This window comes from Triturus cristatus, chromosome 6 (assembly GCF_964204655.1).
Source record: "Triturus cristatus chromosome 6, aTriCri1.1, whole genome shotgun sequence".
Lineage (NCBI taxonomy): Eukaryota > Metazoa > Chordata > Amphibia > Caudata > Salamandridae > Triturus > Triturus cristatus.
The window spans coordinates 22,618,875-22,639,858 of record NC_140589.1 but is presented as its reverse complement, the minus strand read 5'-3'; the positions used below and the strand labels follow the sequence as shown (position 1 = coordinate 22,639,858).

General features: G+C 45.7%; 1 protein-coding gene across 1 annotated transcript in view; it reads right to left on the bottom strand.

Moving 5' to 3' along the window:
- The window catches only part of CUL9 (cullin 9), a 751,325-nt gene that overhangs the window by 623,458 nt on the left and 106,883 nt on the right, over positions 1-20,984 (bottom strand). Inside the window, exons 7-9 of the mRNA XM_085610160.1 lie at positions 7,722-7,912; positions 6,432-6,813; positions 5,535-5,727 (exon numbers count right to left, since the gene is read on the bottom strand). Coding sequence (XP_085466286.1) covers positions 5,535-5,727; positions 6,432-6,813; positions 7,722-7,912 — 766 coding nt within the window. The remainder of the gene's footprint in view (positions 1-5,534; positions 5,728-6,431; positions 6,814-7,721; positions 7,913-20,984) is intronic.

Below are 20,984 nucleotides of genomic sequence, written 5' to 3'. Positions count from 1 at the left end.
TGACTTGTTAAGAAGAGAGAGAGGGGGGTCTGGACATTTAAAAAAGATTTCCTTTAGGACGTGAGGAGGACAACAATCAGTTGGGGAACCGGAGCCAACTCTCTTAAGTAAACCTAGGAAGGTCTCCAGAGAAATAGTGGGAATCAGAGTCAGCTGAGACGATGATCTACAGAACTGGGAACGTCTGCGGGGGCAGCAGAGGGCGAAGTACCAGCCTTAATGGCAGGGATTTTCTCCATAAAATATGAGTTGAGAGAATCACAAAGGAGTTGTGAAGGGGTTGGTTTCAACACAATTCTGTCTGGCTTAGAGAGCTCATTAACTATTGAAAAAATATCTGTAGACTTGTTGGCTGAATTTAGAACCTTTTTGGAAAAATAATCTGTTTTGGTTTGAAGAATAGAGCTTTTGTATTCTTTCAACAGATTAGTATAGGTGTTCTGATCTGCTACGTGATAGTGAAGTCTCCATCTACGTTCTGCTGGTCTCAGTGCCAGCTTCTTAGTCTTGAGATCAGCAGAGAGCCACCGCTGTGCATCGTGGGGTCTGAGAGTCTTAGTGGGCTTAAGAGGGGCGACACAGTCGCATGCGGATTCAAGCCATAACTTGAGGTTTGCAGCCGGTGTGTGAATCGATGCTGATACAGAGGGGGCCGTAGCGGTTAAAAGAGAACAAAGATGGTCAATATTATATTCATATATTACATGTATACTATTTAAAAAATGTTACAGCATTATTAACATTATTAATTGAATATTTAGCTAATGTAAATATATTAGATTCTTTTGTCTTTTAAACTTCACCAAAAAATTCCCACCCAAAGTCAAATGTTTATATTTATGTATCAAAAAATGTTCTGAAGTTTAGAATTAGTTTACATTAATTTAATATTTACTTTAACAAATTAAAGTTACATTTATTATGATTCAAAAAGGGTATAATATATATTTATAACACAAATATATATATTTTTAATTAAAAATAATTGACTTTTATTTAGTACTATTTCCTCTGTGGTGCTATTTGAGACCCTGCATACATCTAGATCTATGGGAGGGCGTTGCAATATGAGGGGCTGTCAATGTGTGGTGTTGGAGTTGCTAGTGTTCATTTTTGGCTGTAGCAACTTACAGTTGTAAATTTGACTTCACCCCCGATTTCAGAGCGTAGAGAGCTGTAAGTCTACGCTAGTTTTTAAATTAACAGTTAAATTAACAGTTAAATGGCAAATAGCCAAACGTAGTAGAGTTACTCAAAAGTGTGAGTTAAATTACACAATTTTACCTTGCCTGCATCCCGGCACTAGGGATCGAACCTCAAACTGGAGTATATGTCTGCAACCTTTAAAAGGGATCGAAGTTCACCCTGGAGGATATGCCTGCGTCCTGGCACAAGGGATCAAATCTCACTCTGGAGGATATACCTGCATCCTGGTACTGGGGATCGAACCTCAACCTGGAAGATATAGCTGCATCCTGGCGCAAGAGATGTAACCTCACGCTGCAGGATATATCAGCATCCCAGCACTAGGGATCGAACCTCACGCTGGAGGATATATCTGCATTCAAGCACAAGAAATCAAACCTTACTCTGGAGGATATGTCTACATCCTAGCACAAGGGATCGAACCACACTCTGGAGGATATGTCGGCATCTTAGCACTAGGGATCGAACCCCACGCTGGAGAATATGTCAGCATCTCAGCACTAGGGATCGAACCTCACGCTGGAGGATAAGCTGCATCCTGGCACTAGGGATCAAACCTCAAACTGGAGGAAATGTCTGCATCCTAGCAAATCAGATCGAACCTCACTCTGGAAGATATGATTGCACCCAAACACAAGGGATCGAACCTCGCTCTGGAGGATATGTCTGCATCCTAGCACAAGGAATTGAACCTCACTCTGGAAGATATGTCTACATCCTAGCACAAGGAATCGAACCTCGCTCTGGAGGATATTTCTGCATCCTAGTACAAGGCTTTGCACCTCACTCTGGAGCATATGTCTTCACCCTAGCACACAGGATCAAACGCTTAACCTGGAGGATATGATTGCATTCTAGCACAAGGGATCGAACCTCACTCTGGAGGATATGTCGGCATCTTAGCACTAGGGATCAAACCCCACGCTGAAGAATATGTCAGCATCTCAGCACTAGGGATCGAACCTCCCGCTGGAGGATAAGCTGCATCCTGGCACTAGGGATCAAACCTCAAACTGGAGGAAATGTCTGCATCCTAGCAAATCAGATCGAACCTCACTCTGGAAGATATGATTGCACCCAAACACAAGGGATCGAACCTCACTCTGGAGAATATGTCTGCATCCTAGCACAAGGGATCGAACCTCACTCTGGAGGATATGTCGGCATCTTAGCACTAGGGATCAAACCCCACGCTGAAGAATATGTCAGCATCTCAGCACTAGGGATCGAACCTCCTGCTGGAGGATAAGCTGCATCCTGGCACTAGGGATCAAACCTCAAACTGGAGGAAATGTCTGCATCCTAGCAAATCAGATCGAACCTCACTCTGGAAGATATGATTGCACCCAAACACAAGGGATCGAACCTCACTCTGGAGAATATGTCTGCATCCTAGCAAATCAGATCGAACCTCACTCTGGAAGATATGATTGCACCCAAACACAAGGGATCGAACCTCACTCTGGAGAATATGTCTGCATCCTAGCACAAGGGATCGAACCTCGCTCTGGAGGATATTTCTGCATCCTAGTACAAGGGATTGCACCTCACTCTGGAGCATATGTCTTCACCCTAACACACAGGATCAAACCTCAACCTGGAGGATATGTCTGCATCCTAGCGCAAGGGATCAAAGTTATCAATCTTTTGATAACTTCCACAGAGCAGGCTCTCAAATCACGTGGATTGCAATGGAGCACTGGCAAGGTTATGTAAGCGCATGAACTTACGAAACTCCTATCAGTACCATTGCCAGCCTGTATACAGGTAAAGCATAGTAAAGCAGAACGAGGAGAGGTCTTCTTCAGCCAGACTGTGAAACCTTCACTAACTTTAGGCATAACCTGGAAAGATTAACATCCAAAGGCCAAAATCACAGAAGTGGAAATGGGGTCTGCCTGTAGGCTGTGGAATACTGGATTCAAAAATGGGATGGAGTGGTGTACCGTCAAGCCAGAAAAAGCAAGATGGATGCCAGCATATAGCCAATTTTTATTGGTATCTGAAGCAAACCTTTCCCCCAATCTACTGTATGGAATTATTTTGGGGTGATCTGGTTTTATGCAGACATAGTCTAACGTTTAAATAACTGGACTGTGGAAAAGTGAGACTTGAGTGACAAAATAGGAAAAGTGTAGAAAGTGTAAGTTATATAACTGGGCCCCTATGAATGTCTTCCTGCAGCTTACAGAGGTACTTCGGAATAACTTTTTGCAACACACAAAGAGTAACTAAAAAGTGTTCAGGGACAGAATACTTTGAACTTTTTTTTTAATATTCAAAACTGAAATCCTGCTTCATGTACAAGTTTTGTGCCCTGAATCTTTTTTTTTTTTTTTTTGTTTTTTTTTAAGTCCACTTAAAAGTTTTAGAGGCCACACTGCATCTATAGTGCTGAGTTAGGAAGATTCTCGGCACTGGGTATTACTCAGACTTTTTGCCAATGTGGGACTTTCCAGGTACCCCCTGAATGCCTGTCGGATGGGTTGAGTCTCCCCTTGAGGAAGGCCGGGTTAGACACAGAGGGGGAGCTCTCCAAAAAAATGTGATTACATTTTTGGGGGGATTTGTGCATTTATATAACGCATGAATGCCCAAGGGCATCTATGCACTGAATGTAAATGTAAATGTATGTGTCTTGTAAAGTGCACTGCTGCCCTGAGGCGTCCTGGCGCTGTAGACCGCTGGGGAACCCGTCCTGGCTATCCCTGTGAGATGGTCCCTCCTGGGTATCTCCAAGGTGAAACCAAGGTGAAACCAGGCATCCCCGGCGAATGTGGGGGGCCGTTGTGGAGATGAGGCAAGCTAATGCCCAGAGTTGCCGAGCGTGATCCCTGGTTAGAGTAGGCACCAAAGCGAGAATTATCGAGTCCGCTGGCCCTGGTCCACGACCCTGCCGCGTCGGGAATTGAACCCTGATCCCGGGCCATCCTCTGCTTCCGGGTCTGCTGCCTCTAACCAGTGAGCCACACCTCTCCACTGATACCAGAGAATCCAGTAAAGTTACAGATGAAACTGCAAGTGAACATGTTAATTGGCGAAGAGCCAGGTTTATAGCGATTTCCTTAAAGATAGCAGTGTCAAATATTAAGTACAGGGTTACTTCCTTGGTAAGCACTAAAGACTAGGATATGGTGCTCCCCATCAAGATTTAAATACCTGCAATTCTCCTTGTGGTTCGCAAGTGCTAAGGCAGACATGGGGGAGCATGGGAGGATGAATCACTGTTGCAAGGTGCGGGGCATAGGAGTAAAGAGGTTGCCCTCTGGTATTGGAAGTTCCTAGACGCGGGGGGACAGGAATATAGTGGCACTGCAGACGGTATAGGAGGAGACTGTCCCAGGGCTTGAGTTACAGCTGCTGTGGAATATATCCTGGAAATTGTAGTACTATACGGTTAAACCAGCTAATTTGAAGCGAAACGATATCTTCACCCTCAATCGAATAAATTGGACCCCCCAATAGATCATAGGATTAGTGCAAAACCGGACTCCCAGGTGTAGGCGATGTGGTCGTCTAGAAGCCAATGAAGAACGTATGTTCTTTAATTGCTTCGTGATCAGTAGGTACTGGGAATCCATGGGGAATACCATCCGAGAGATCCTGGGAGTTCATAACAATCTAAGTTTTTCATTGATCTCGATGGAGGTGGATATGGTATCACGTAGTATGCTGAGGCTACCACAGCAGAACTTGTTGTGCTATTTTATACTTCTCGCCAGAAAGGAGTTTTCTAGATGTTGGATAGATACATCCCCTTCCTCGCCTGCGGACTGGTTAAAAGCTGTGTGCTGGCGGACGGATGTGGCAAGCAGCCCTGGTGAGAGGAAACGGTTATGGGCTGACCTCTAAAGGTGGAAGGGCAGGACGGTAAAGGAAACGTGAAAGGTCCCATGATAACACTGGCGCATGGTTAGGCCAAGCAGGTGCTTCAGTCCCGTTTGGTGCGGTGAGGCCAAGTCAAATGCAGAAGGCTGGGGGCCAGACATCTATCATATTGCAGCCTGAGTTTGCAGAAGCCATGGTGATATGAGGACTTTTTTTAAAACAAAACTTAAATCGTGCCAAAAGGACTTCCCCTATTATCAATATAGCTGAATATTTTTTGTTAAACTGACATTTTGCATATGGTCATATTACAAAGGAAGCTCTTTGTGACACAGAGAACAGATTCTTCCCTTTGTAGATCACGATGCCTGTGAGTTAGTAAAACAAGGGTCTCCTTTTAAAGGGTACTGTGGTAATATGTTCCCTAGCATGTCCAAATTTAACAGAAAGATCGTGATTTTTTTTGTCTTTGCAGTGACAAACACTAAGGTCTGACTCACCTGATAGTTGGTCCACTCTCAGTTTTGATGATCTGCTTCTCGCGGCCGGGCTCTTCCTCCAGGAGCTTGATGATGTATCCCAGAGCAGTTAACTGCAACTCAACTTCAGAGCTTGATTTACGGATCAAGTCCACAATTTCCCCACACTTCTCCAAGCAGTTTTTTTTCCCACTCCCCTTCACACTGCTGAAGGCTGCATAGGAAAAAATGGTATTTATTGGTAATAAAAAAATGTACGCTAAACACCAGAAGCCGACCTTCCAGTCTTCATATCGTGTCATGTATTATTTGTAGAAAAACATGTGATCCACATTATATATAGACATGTTACAATGAAGGAAAACAATCAGTCATGTTTAACCATACATAACTCACCTCTGCTTCCCACTTTATTTACCAACTTTATTTCGGTTCGGAGAGTCATAAAAGAGCACCGTAATATCTCAATTCAATACAAAAAAGTGTCCAATTCATCAAGACACATCTGTGCAGTGAATTAATATCACAAAAGATCTTTATACAAAGGTAGAGCGCAAAATGCATCTCTACAACAGGATGATTGCATAACAACTAAAACACGATTCATTGCACAGTAACCCCCTGCTAAACAGAGTCCAATAAGGAAAAAACCTCAAAAAAGGACTATAAATAGGCTCTAGAAGTGTCCGCTATGCTTCCCACTTATTTACAATGCACAACTGCTTTAGGACAATATACCAAAATAGCTAACACAAGCCACACTCGAACTTCACAGCAAAACACAAGTGTGAATGTCTAAGACTCAGTATCGGCACAAACTTTTGAAAACAAATACTGTGCCTTGAATTTTACTCACAGTGACAACTAATCGACTGGACCGATTAATACGAAGGTGGAGGGAGGAATTGCAAAACCCACCTTTGGTCTTTTCATCCACCATTTCTGGTAGCTGCAGGACCTCCGCTTTGAGCAGCTCACTGAAAAGCTGCAGGTCGGTTTTCTCAGTTGTGGAAGGAGTTGAGGGACTGGTGGCTGCTGACAGAGGTTCCTTCTTCGGTTTCTTTGAGACCATGGCCCCTTGGAATGAACTACCAGCTCCAGAGAATTCCGTAGGGGTGGAAACTCCGGTCAAGCTATCCTGTTCAGAGACACCTTTGGCAAGGAAGTATTTTGTGTAGACGTGGGAGCTGTGCAGGTCGCTCAAGGTGCAACCGTGACAGTGCTTGCTCAGGAACCACACTAGTTTCTGTGCCAGCTCCACAGGCACAGACAACTGGACCAGGGCTTCTTCCGACAACAGCTGCAAGTAGAGAGAGACATAAAAATTGTATATTAGCCAAAGGCAGACTCTCACATTGTAACTGAATACCTTTCCTATGGAACAGAATATATGAATTCTCCTGTTAGTGGATGATATCTATATAAACCTGCACTAATAACGAGATTCTGGTATAGCATCTATCTTCGTCTCCTGACAGAGTTGATCATCAGATAGCCCTTACATTCTTATCACATTTCCCGATGGTTGTAAGAGACAACCCTGTTAGAGAGAAGCTATGTAATACACAAATGAAAGTCCATTTGAAAGCAGTCTAAGAAATTTCGGGTTGAACGAACAAAAAACTAACACGCACCCAGGTGCTAAGCTTACCTCTCAAAGACCGCTCAATAAAGTAAGAACATAGCATAATGGACAAAGTAAATAAAGATATGTGTATGTTTGCATATAGCATATAATGATGGAGTTCAGGTGCTTTATTAATACCCCCCCTGTTGTTGGACAAAAAACAGTCACTTAGGCAATAAGTCAGAGGATAACAGTTTTGTAAAAAGAGGAAAAAGTCAAGCTTAAAATGCAGCTTTGTCCCCACTGACAAATAACCACAAACGTGTACCTTCACCCTACACTTAATATTCCCCAGCAATGATACCCTACATTTGTGTCAACCTACAGCGATCATAAAAATTGTCACAATATATTCACATTGAAGAAATCACGGGATAACATGCAACGTTGTTCTTTAAGTTAGAGAGAGATCCAGATACTGTGTATTGTCTGAAGGTTCTATAAAAATCCAATGCATCTGAAGTGACAAAAAGTGCAACTCTACACACACATGCTTTCCTGATTCTATGTGAACTTGTTACAGGCGTATCATGTCCAAATGAGAAGCAACCATGCTTCACAGCACGATCCGATAGCCTTACCTGTTCGTCCTCGTTTCGTCGAATGATGCTGTTGACTTCCAGCTGTTCTTGAGGTTCCAGCTTCTTTATGAAGTACAAGAGCTCCCACCACTCGGACTGGCTGAGCTTCCCAGAGTCCTCACTCAGGCTGTCCATCAGGTAGGGCATGTTGTAGAGTCCACCAAAGGGCTTGTAGTAAAAGGTCTGCGACACTGTAAAGGACACAAGCGAATACACAGTGACCAACAAAAACCTACTGGACACACACTGTTTCCAGTCGATAAAGTAAAGGTAACGGAAAAAACACAGACTAAGACTTCCAAAGAGTTTGAGGAGACAACACTTCATGAACTAAAGCTTTCACTCTTGAACCCCTAGAACGCCCGAAATATACACCGTCCTGACAAAGATTACAAGGTTTGTCTATTCAACTATTCTAATCTATATAGCACTCGTGGAGCACATAGCTACCCATTGGCATCCCAGATTGAAACTGGAATATACTCATATGTGAAAGGAAATGAAAGCAGTGTGGCCAATGATGATGTTTGCTGCATAGTTAGAGCCAAACGGTAATGTGGACAAAATAAAACCTCACTTCTACAGGTCAATGAAGGTTAGCAAATGTCCGTTTGGAGTCAATCAGCATTCAAACCCCATACAGAATGGTCTTCAAATTCTGCTGCTGATCAGCATACGTACAAATAGTATGCTCTTTGATTCTAGGCATTGCAATGGCAGGCGAATAAACAGGATATAACGTACACTTCTCTGTTCAAAGCTCTGCCGGTAGAAAGGCGGGTCGCTGCGACTGCCGGAGGCTTGACAGGCCACAAGAAGTGACTAATCATAAGCATGCCCCCTTCTCACGAGCATGTGGTTTTATTTCCTGAATGTTCGCGAAAGTACATTATATGAAGTTAGAGGGACGTGAATATTGTTCAATGTTTTCATATTTTGCATGTAGAGTTGGAATTTTCCTTTTCTTCAGGTCGACACGACAGTACACTCCAGGAATTGAAAAACTGTTGTAGCACCTATGAATAGAATTAACATTGGTGCTTGCCTGATAAGAGGTTCTTAATGCGCCAATCTGTTCATTCTGAACACCAGTGCATGTCGCGCTGCCACTGACCCCATGGAACATATAATAACAGGGAGAAGAGGGCCCCTGAAAACTGATATACCAGCAGGACCATGGAAATAAACCAATGTAATAAAAGAACAAACCCTGCATGGGAAATGGATGAAAACAATGCATTAAATCATACATTAGAATGCGCAAATTAGCCCAATAAGAAAATCACGCCAAATCTCATAACTCAATCATTCTCATGAGATTGAAAACATCAAATATATTCCTTCTGTTAACACACTGAAGTTGTGTGTTGATATTTATATAGCATAAGCAATTGAACAAACTACAGAATACAATATTTACATTAGTGTTAAGTAATAACAAATCAGTGTATTTCAAAATTTCAGCTACTCTTTGGCCCTAGATTCCTCCATCCAAAGGGACTCAAGTTGAATAAGTATCCTGGTCTGGTAGGTTTCAAAATAAGCGCTGATGCGCGTTTCGGTGTGGAGCTCTCTCCGAGGTCAACCTTCTTCAGGGCACAGGAGAACTAAATATGAATAAAGCCAACGGGGGAAAAACCGGGAAAGGTCCCCGGGGCAGTTAAGCAGTTTGAGCAACTCAGGCAGATCTGGGGGTGAAATAGAGCACACCATCATCCGGATTTGGAGTAAGATGACAATGGAAAATCTCACAAAAGCAAACAGTGGGCCAATGAATAAAGAACCTCAATGGCATTGATCAAACTAGGAAAATGGTCTGCAACTCCAACAGAGTCACTAAGATGAAGGTATATTTCTCTATAAGAATCCCGTCAACCGTTTTGTGGGCTCATGCATCCATCAGCGGTCCGCGTGTCTGTACCCATCGAACATGTGCCAAAGCTGCTGTGCTTCCTAGGTAGCGCGTCTTAGACACAACAGTATTTCTTCTATTTCGCTCATGTAGATATCACGTGACCGGATAACTTGAAATGCGGGTGCAGCGCGGAACCCACATATTTGTTTTACCGAAGTAGAGGAGAAGTAGACTGCCGCCTGTAAAGTAGTGCGTTGGGGTGAGGGAGCAATATGCAGGGGACTCAGAGTGTCCCGGAGGTTTTGTCTGTGCATTTAGACTGATGTATGTACGTGATTATGTTCCCACAGCGCTACATGAGGACTGTGCTGGAACACACGTACAAAGGATTTTAGCTGTGAACAGAAGAGCAAGCGTACCTTGATAATTGACAGGTAATCGGGGTAGAGTTCTTATCCCCCTGCTTGCGCTTTGTCTGAGAAGGAGGCTTAGTTGTGAATTATGAATTTTGTTCTCTCTTCCCTTCAGTGTGCCAGCGCAAGCTCAATTGAGGTTGTGTTTTTCTCTTGCCACACGGTGAATTTGCAGACTGTGACACAGATGCACATTAGCACCCGTGGGAGGTTTCACAAGTGAGTCAAGTGAAGCCCCTCTGTTTTTAGCGTAAGAAGCCTGCCGTTTGTATGTAGCTCTAGGTCTGATGCTATCGCACTTAGTATGGTGGGTGATGGTTTTTAACTCTTAATTCTTTTAATCTTCGCATTACTGTAACATGCAGAGGCATGCTCACATGGTGTTTGTTTGAATAGGGATTCACGGACTAGTAGTTTGATTGGCATGTTACTGTAGTTGTGGTGACTCAGCATTTGTTAGAATGAAGGACCCACTCTGTCTAACAGCAAGTTGACATCTGCATGCTTTGGTTTGAGTCTAGTTTTGGGGACACCTTTGCACTACCGGGTGATCAGCACATAATCGAGCATATACGTAGGTGACTGAAATGTAACAGGATATACATGTGGTTTTGATTTCATTTATTGTTTTAGGTTGTTCCTTATACACCTGTCCTGATGAGGCCCGAATGAAAGGGCTGAAACACGTTGACAGTTGAAGAAAGCAGGAATCCATAAAATTGAAAATAGTGTTTAGAATGGATGTGCACACTACTAAAAGAGTGCAGAGGTGTAATTGGTAGCTCAAGCGTGTAGAGGATCACCTCAAAGTGGGATGCATCTGATTAGAATGCGAACACTTCATTGTAAAATCGGGGGTAGGAAACAATTGTTTTTCCGTGATGATTTATGTACGTTTATGTATTTCTTGTGTATTGTTTTTTGATGTTGACATAATGGAGAACAATTAAAAAGAAATGAATAATTGTTCCAAGCAGGAATACACGATGCTTTGTGGCCCTTTGAGATGTAGATAAATAAGATGGGACTATGCACCATGAAACAGGAGTGAACTGATGTCCCTAGGGATACTTTTGAATGTATCCCTCCCTCCACATCACTTGCTGTGGAGTGTGATATCTGCTTGCCCAGAAGTCTCACTAGTCTCTTTCCATTCAACCTCTGCACCAACAAATGATGCTTGTGTTGTCTATCGACATGAGGTTGTGCGAGTCAAGGAGAGGGGCAGAAAGGCATCCACAAAACATCTTGTGTAGCATTATTCACATTTAAACAATAAGTTAGAAGCAACTGGCTGCTCACACTACCGACGGACGGAATAAATGGATTTTAAATCATTTCCTAAAATAGTGCAGGCTCACTGGGAAAGAATTCCAGGTTCTCATGGTGGCAACAGAAAATGTTCTGTCCTCAAAAGTGATTATTCTGCATCTGAGAAGGGAGAGAAGAAACCTCGGTCTTTAGCTTAAGATCTCGAAGATTGTGCGGAGTGAATTCAATGTCAGGACGGGGCGAGGATCGTGCTCTCCTTCGCTTGAATATAAACAGCAGCCAGTAAGACATCAAAATACTACTTTTGACATGAACACCAGGAAACAACGGCGCTCATCAGTCCTCTCAGTCCTCTGTTGCTGCTCCTTCCCCCGTTTCTTAGCTGCTCGGCAGCCAGTTAAGTGGTGTCTGGTTTCTCCTGTATTTATTGGGAGTGGGAGAGAGAGGATATTAGGATATCCTGTGGGGAACTCTTCCCGCTAGCCATTAGCGTTCTGCTGCACTCATCTCATAATTCTCGCCTCTTTATGCATGGCAGTTTTTTAACACTCTGTTTTCTTTGGCTTTTAAGGTACTATTGGCGCCTTTTCAGATTGCCTATTGCGGCCGCGGGGACGCTGGCCTGGCCCCCGCTTGTGTGCGCCCCGCGGTGGTCCCGACGCCCCTACAGGGCGCTGGGGTTCAGGCCACCCTCTGGCTCCGCGGCGCCTGTCTCCCTGATGATTCCGGGAGTGCAGTGTGCGCTGGAGCCTTGAAGTAGAAGGGCATCGCTGCCCATGACCATGCCTAGAATATTCTAGGTCACAAATCCCCCACACGTGCAGTTTGTGACGCCTGGTGTCTGTACTGAGGTGCTGTACAGCCTGACGCGGTGAGGGGTGTTATTGAGCCGGTTTGTCAGAGCCAGTGGTGGGGACACGCTCCTGACCCAGTCTCATCTAAGGGTGTTTGGTGTCCCCAGGGCTTGAGCCCTCGTATTCGTGTGCCTTTGGGCACCCACATAGCCTAGCCTGGGCCCCTCTCTCCCAGCTTAAGTAACATTCACGCTTGTATGTGCTTGATCAGGGCCGCATTAGCCCCCAACCTTTCAGGCCTCGGGCCTTTCTCCTAGGTGCCAAGCTATTAATATGCAGTCCCCTCAACCTACTTATGATGTGCAGGACTCTGTCCTTCCTCCAGTGGGACGAGGACTTTAACGAGGCTGTAGATTCCCCAATGTATAGGGCAGTTAACGACCTGGTGGGCCCTATCGAACATTCTTAGACATTGTAAGTGCAGTAATCCCATAAAGAGTATATGGTCTGGGAGTTGGTCATTACGAACTCCACAGCTTCATGATGGCTTTACTGAAAACTGGGACGTTTGATATCTGCTCAGCACATTAAACCCACACTGGTGCCAGTGTGGGATTGAATGAAAAATGCACTCAGAGGGAATCTTGGAGATGCCCCCCTGTAAAACGACCTGACTCTAGTGTCCTGGCTTAGTGGCTGCTCGCCAGTTGCCACCATCAGACATGTTTATGGACACCTGGGTCTAAAGCCTGCCGCTCTCAGGATTCTGAAACAAAGCACATCCTGGGTCGAGGTGCCAAGCCTCCTCCAGCAGGATGGGCAGGGTCCACGAAGGGGAAGCTTCAAAGGCTTGCCGCCTTTGTAAGCTGACCCAGCCCTTTGCTGCTCCAGCAACTGGCCCCCACAGGTTCTGACCCCCACTTTGCACAGGAGAAGCGGCGGGAAAACCAAGATAGGAGGAGAGGTGTGCTCCCCTTTGGCAACACCACCCCTCAGGTGGTGGAGGCGTGGCCTAGCACAACTCTCAGTCCCCACCATCTTGAAGATGGAGGGACCCAGCCAACCAGAGTGAGACTCATGCCCCCCTCCAACTGGATGGTGGCATAATAGGTGATGTGCCCACCACAAGGAAGGGACCCATTGGTCCCAAACTTTAACTAGCTGAAACACCCCTAAATTTACTATTTAGGGGCAACCCTGAACCATGCCTACTCAGACAAGAAAAAACAAGAAGAAGGGCCGAAGAGCTGCACTGAAGGCAGAAAAGAAGAAGGACACCAACTAACTTGGCCCCAGCTCTACCGGCCTGTCCCGACCTCGACCTGCTACAGCGAACTCCCGGTGTGTCCGGCAACCAGCAGCCCCCCAGAACCCGGCGGACCTGCCCTGCCTTCCCCAACCAGACTGTCTCCCGTGAGCACCGAATTTGCTCACCAACAGACTCTGGCTCCGGCAGAATCCGCGAGTCTGCACCACTCTGCACCTGACGCCCAAGGCTTGAGTTAGAATGGCCCAACACCACGAGGAGGTCTCCCCGGTGATCCTGACCTGGTATCTGGTGATCCCTGACCTGCCTAGAGTCTCCTGATGACGCCTGCAGCCCCTTTCTGGAGGATGGGAGCCAGTAAGAAGAATAGATGCCAAAAAAACACCCCTGCACCCGACGCCCCACAGCCTGGGGTGGCCCAACCGACGGTGTCCCAGCATCCCACGAGATACCAACTTACCTCTTCAACCGGTGGTCACTTCCAGAAGATCTTCATGCCCAAGCCTGCAGTGTTTGTTCAAACCGGAGAATCCCCACTGAAAGTAACCAGGCACCCGACGCCAAAACAGTATCCTACACCCGGCCGCCCTGGTGTCACTGTAGGAGCAACTTGGATGCTTTCTTGAACCCCTTTTTGCCCTGAGCTTAAGTCCAGGAGCTTTGCTCCCTCAACCTTATGGTCTACCAGTGAGCAGCCACCATACGGAGCCCCCTTATCCCTCATTGGTTAACATTGGGCCTCAGTACCCTGCACCCGGACGCCCTAGTGCAGTTGAGGGTGTTTTGAGAGTGCATCCTTTACCCTGGGGGAACCCTTGTTTTAATCCCAGAAAACCAACTCCCAAAACAAAGTAGTTACCTGTAAACCGATAACTTCATTTCCTCCCACAGGATTGCATTTACAGCTTTTCTGTGAAGTTGGAAAATTGTATGAAACCTTAAGAAACTGTAGATTTACAAAAGCTGATGTACTCACCTTTTATCTAGGAAATGTCCAAGTGTGATATCTAGGCCTATCACAGAGTATAAAAAGTAACTTAAAAAGTAATCTGAAAAGTAACTTACAAAGTACTCTCAATGGTAACTGTAAAGTAATTCCAACTGTTTAATGAACAAGTGACTTACCTGTAACCAATGCAATTGCATTCAACTGCATTCAAACTGTATTTAAATGCATTATTCTTGCAAAGTACAATTACACTTACCTGTACTAGGCCTGGCTTGGTTCTAGAAATAAAATACAGCTAAATAATATTTTTATACAAAACAAATTGGTCAGAGTTCAGTCTTTGAGCGTGTGACATTATTTCTTGCCTGAGTGTGTACAATGAATGCTTAACACTAGGCTCTGATAAAGCCTTACTGCTCGCCCACACTACCACAAATAGAGAGTAAGGTATTATCCACTTTTACCTCTGCCTAACTTTGCGGATCCACAGGACTCTGTGCACACTATATCTTATTTTGTTATAGTATTTACAGAGCCAGCTTCCTACAGTCACCACTCGAACAGAGTTTACATTTAAATAGTTTGGAGCTCCTGGAACCGTTTGCTGTTCGGTGTTGGACCAAGGAAGGATTCAGTCATCGGTCCTCCTAAAGATGGACAATGTGTAGACGGTGCAATATATCAGTCGCCTGAAAGTCACCAGGTCTCGCGCCTTTGCTGAGATACTGAATTTCCTCTCCAGTCTCGCAGAAGAAGGTCTTGCGTATTGTGAGAAAGTGGCTCTGTATATACTGTTCCCAAATAGGTACAGGGTGTACAGAGCCCAGAGTCCCCAGAGGTTTGGCAGAGGCTAAAGTTAGATAGAACCTTACTCTCTAAAGTGGTAGCTTGGTCAAGCAGTAAGGCAGTATCAGAGGACAGTGTAAAGCATTTGTTGTACACACTCACTCAGCAAATGGTCTCACACACTCAAGAACTGAACTCTAGGCCAATGGTTTATATATAAAAAAATATAGGTCTGCTTTATTTTAGAACCAACAATAGGTATTAAAATATATTTTCTCAGGATGAGAGGCTTTAGTTGAATACTTTTGTAGATAGTTACAGATTGGTGCAATAGGCAACACAATTTTAAACACAATAATACATTGAGCTCAATGGAAGTTTAAAGTTATTTGCAATAGATCTCTGTCAGGATTACTTTTCTAACTCCAGGACTGGATCCTAGATTCAGTCCTGGGACAGTTCTTGGAAACAAGTGAGTAAAGCCGACTTAGTTACTGTTGTGATTTTTAGGCAATATTTTGCCATTTTAAAAGTTGACACTTAGAAGAAATTTCATAGAAAAACAGTCAATGATTCCCTATGGGAGAAAATTCAAGTTACAGGTATGGTATGGTATGTTCTCGTTACTTTTGTAATCCAGAGCTGGGCTCCTAGGCTCAGTACTGGGACATCCATCTAAAACAGGTAAGCAATTACATTTTCAGAGTTGGTACGATTTTTAAAGAATATTTGTAGTTTGCAAAAATCGACAGAAGAAATTTCACAGAAAAACAGTCAATGATTTCCTATGGAAGAAAATTGGGTTAATGGTGAGTATGGTTGTGAGTACTTTTCAGGGTCAGGGCTGGGCACCAAGATCCAGCACTGGGATCTCTCCTAATAGCAGGTGAGTATTTTCGTTTTCATTACTCGGTTGATTTTTGGTGAATATTTTAAGTTTTAGAAACTCCACACTTAGAAGAAATTTCAGAAGAAACCAGTCAATGTTACCCTAAGGAGGAAAATTGGGTTATCGGCTTTTGGGTAAGTACTCGACTGGCAGAGTTAAGGTTCTGGGCACAGACTCAGGGGTCTCCCAGGGTCAGGTAAGTACAGTTGTTACACCCTCAGCGGCACAGGGGCAGACGGGTGCAGAGTGAGTTAGGCCCAATGTTATCCTATGGGAGGCAGGGGTGCCTTGGATGGTGGCTGCTGACTAGCAGGCCACGTGGCTGTGGGAACTGGGCTCCTGGTCTCTTGCTCAGGGCAAATGGGGAAGTAGATAGGTGTAGAGGTTACACTGCCAGGGCCACTCGGGTGGCTGGGTACAGGGTGCTTTTGAGCCTTCGGGCGCTCAATGGATTTCAATGGGAAAGCTCCTGGTTGAACAAAGGCTGCAAGCTCGGGGACGAAGATTCTTCAGGTGCCACCACCACTTCGAGAGGTAAGTTTAGTAGTTGGAGGATAGGTAGGTACCCAGGAGTTGGGCACAGAGGGCCGCAGGGCTCCGGGTGCAGGGGTGCCTTTTGGTGCCGGGAAATCTTACCCTCTGTTGATCGCGGTTGGGGGGGATACCTGGTTCTGAGGCTGCAGACGTCGTAAGGAGCGTTGAGGTGAGTCCTTGGATGCACATCTGGGTGGGGTACAGGGCTCTCAGCTCAGTGCAGGTCTAGTGCCAGACACTCATCACTTCAGGTGACATATTCAGGTGCGGGACAGGGCTCTCAGCCCGGTGCAGGTCCAGTGCCTGACGCTCATCGCTTAAGGTGACACATCCGGGTGGGGAACAGAGCTCTCAGCCCGGTGCAGGTCTAGTGCCTGACGCTCACAGCCCGGTACAGTTCTAGTGCCAGATGCTCATCGCTATAGGTGACACATAGGAGTGGGGGACAGGGTTCACAGCCCAGTGCAGTTCTAGTGCCAGACGCTCATCGCTTCAGGTGACACATAGGAGTGGGGGACAGGGTACTCAGCGCGTGCAGTTCTAGTTCCTGACGCTTATCTGTTCAGGTTGCACATACAAGTGGGATCAGGGCTCTCAGCCGGATTCAGTTCTAGTACACAACGCTCATGGCTTCAGGTGACATATCAACAGTTTAGCAATTTATTACTGCTGTAACTTGAGGGAGAGAATGGTGCCTGTGCCAATTCGGGAAATCTTCAGTAAGATACTGACTGACAGATGCCCAACTGCTAGGATTAATGAAGATGTGCAAGAGTATAGCAAGACGGATATCTATCTTCCTGATACTAGAAATAGGTTTGAAGAAGACTGAATAAATCGACACAGGCGATGGACCATGCATGTAAAGGGGAACGGTTCAGGGTAGTTAACAACCACAGCCTTTTGGTATAGGATTGTTCCCCAATTATTTCAATAACCCTTTCAGACATTAGGATAATGAATGAATGAATGAATATTGGTCTTATAGAGCACAAACTTTGCCCAAAGGTGTCAAGGCACTGCTGATAGAACTAGCGGTCATGGGAAGTGTAGGAGAGTAGGATCTGCTTCTTATTGTTACCCCCATTTTTGCTAATGTTTCACTGTTTTCGACTTAGTCTGGCTGGGATCCTGCTATCCAGGACCCCAGCCTAGCTGCTTTCTCTCTAAATTTATTGCATGTACTTTAGGTACGCCGCAGATTGGATTTTGGGGTACCCTTTTAAGTCCCTAGTATATGGTATACTATATACCCAAGGCACAAGTACCCCAGAGGCCTCTCAGGGGCTGCAGCATGTATTATGCCACCCCTGGGAGACCATTCAAAATGCTGGACGAAACTCTGGCAGGGGACGTCTGGACAATAGGTTTCCTGTCACAGGGAGGTGTGGCCACCTCCCAGACAGGCTTTAGTGTATTGGGGCTGGGTGGGTACACTCAGAGTGCTTTGATGTTTGCACTGGGGAAACATTTGGTGTCCCTGTGCATAGTCCAGCTCAAATCGGTTGCAGGGGCTATCAGTCCCTGCTCTGGCGCGGAACTGGACAAAGGACATGGGTGTAGCCACCCCTCTGTCCTGACTCTCCCATAGGTAGGTCCCCAGAGTTTGTCCCACCCCTTCCTTGGGTATAAAGTAGGAGCCACAGGACTTTAGATTACCTGGACGAAACTCTGCTACAGAAACCAAGTACTTCCACTATCTACACTACGTTGGATGACCGAAGAATCTACCTTGGAGTAATGGAGTTACTCCCCTGCAAGGCAGGAACCTGAAACGCATCTGACCGGTTTGCATCTACGCAGCTCCTGATTGACTTCGAAGATTTTGCAACACAGGAGGTGGGTTCCCAAGCTTCCCCGAGGTCAACTAGGGCTCTCAGCAAACCTGAGACCCGCAGCCCTCGTGGGGACCGTGCAACCCGTACCCCTGGACACCGTGCACATTTGCAGCAGCATATGCTTTTTGGCGAACCCCGAGGCTGTGCTTTGGGGTACTTGTAGTCCAGACCCCGAGCAGTGATTCCACCGAAAATTACCGGCCTACACTCCACAAGTGTTCCGTGGGCTGGTATTTTGTGAATCCTCTCGAGGTCCTTAAGCGATCCCTGGTCCATTGACCTGTGTGTCCCTGTGAAGGCAACTTTAGCTTTCAGTGGGCTTTCCTGGTTGCTCCAGACGTGCCCTGACTCTCCATCGCTTGGGGAGTCCCCAGGACCTTGCTGGTCCACACCGAAGCATCTTTTCTCTGACCGCGTGGGTTGCAGTTGCCAAGGCTTGTTGGTCTCCAATCCGGACACTGACCCCCCCAGCACTCGACATCCTTCGTGGGTCAGCTCGCCTACGGACTTTGGTCATCATCGACGTTTCCTGGTCCCCGTGGCTGCAGAGTCAAACTTCACCTCTTCGCACCTGAAACACAAGACATCGGTGGGCATTTGTCTACCGAGCCCCTGGTCACCCTGAAGTGACCCAGACTCTGTCCCCTCTGCTTTCAGGTTCTTCTCAGCTCCGATCCAGGCTTGGATCACACCAGACACTTCTCATCTTCCCGGCAGCAGCACTTTGCAGTATCACGCCATTGAAAACGACGAAGATGCCCAACACCATTTGACACCTATGCACCCAGCTTCCCTGGGTTAGGTAACACGAGTACACTGGTGCTCACGTGGGTGCTGGCCTTAGAACCTTCTACGTTTGAAAGGGTTTGCTCAAAGTCCTCTCCTAAGTGTCCTTAATCTTTAAAATTCCAACCACGACTTTCCCATAGGATTGTACGGAGCTCGCGGCTATGTTCTCACACTGCATGCATCCCCCGTGGGTCCCCTGTGTCACTACCTTGGGTGGTTCCTTGGGGCCCCAGCGATTCTATGTGCTCTAGGCACTGTCTCTAGTAAAGTCGTAGTTGTTATACCATTTTCTTAGTATATGGTTTGGTCTCTCCCTGGGGTCCACTGTGTATTGTGCTATATACTGTCGTTCTAGTGCTTTAATATTGTGTATCTTGTTCTCTAATCTCATAAAGAGGTTAGTAGAGAGTGTTTAGTAATAAATACATATATTTTATATATACCTTGTGTGGTTCTCCTTTAATTTGGTCATTCAGGAGGTTATAATCTGGTAAAGCAAGCTGCTTTACATTCCTTCGAGACTTAGCCTGAAGGCTGCTCTCCACAGCTTCCACTAGGATAGCTTTCAATACAGGTTGTCTTTAACCTAATTATCAAAAGGGTTGTTTGAACTGTTGCAAGGTGCCCACTATAACGCGTGGACAGCATATACCAGGCCAACTTCTCACAGGAAGCACAAAAAGGAGCCTAGCAGTTAGAGTGTGAAGAGCCATGTTTTTAATGACTTACTAAACAGAAGGAGAGAGTCTTGCCCAGAGATCGATAACGGAAGAGAATTCCAAAGCTTAGAGGCAGGAACAGAAAAAGCTCTGACACCCCCCACACCCCCACCTGGCCCTCCTGAACATGGGAACTATAAACTAATTTTTGCTGGCAGACCGCAGTTGTTTAGTAGGGGCATACCGTTGGAAGAGCCTTTTAATACCTTCGGATCCCGAATTATGAAGAGCCTCATGAACAAGGCAAAGGGCCTTGAACAGAATTCTCTTTTCTAAAGGAAGCCAGTGCAGCTTACAAATAGATGCCAAAACTGGGTGGAATTTAGGAAGATAAACACATTCAAATCAACAAAAGGTAAATGGTGCAGCAACCAAGAGGGAGTGAGGTGGCAAAGGTTCTGCGAGAGAGTGGAGCAGGCGCGAGTGCTTACTAGGAGACATTAGGAGACTTGGGTAGGTGGGGGGGCAGGCCATATGGAGGACCTCGCTGAGGTATGGGCTTTTTTCCAACAAGTGCATCTGCATGGCAAGGAGGTAGTGCAGGCATTGCTGCGCAGGGACTCCTTGCTATTCACTTGGAAAGACCCACTCTCCAGCTCACGCAGCACCAGGCTGGGCCTGGCGACATTCTACATGCCCATTTTTAGGTTGAGTCTGGGCTGCTCTGCAAGGCATGCTGTATTCAGTATGGACTTGAAGCCACGCCCACTCTCAGTCCATATTTGTCACTGTCCTTTGTAAATGCTGGCTTCTGATTAGTTAATAGGCTTGTTAGTCTGTCCTTCGTACAGCCTGTCTTCATTTGTAACCTCCCACGAGTACTGGCCCTTTTACTTTGGTTTTTACATGGTGCGTCTTATTTAGTCTGTAAGCACTATTTTCTTTAATGAGTTTCTCCTAGTGCAGGCACGACATGCTTTCCTGCCACATTCGGCATGCCATGCGCGCTTTCACTTTCAGAGCAGCCCACGACAATGGCGGACACTTCTTTGAATGGGTCTCGCATTTACAAGAGTTTGAGCTCTTGTAAATGACAATGCCTTTTATTTGTGTGTTAATTATCAAAACAGATAAATGAAAGGCATTGTCATTTATAATGCCAATAGCTTAAACTCTTGCAAATGCGATTCCTATTGCATTGCAAATTCTTGTTCTCTT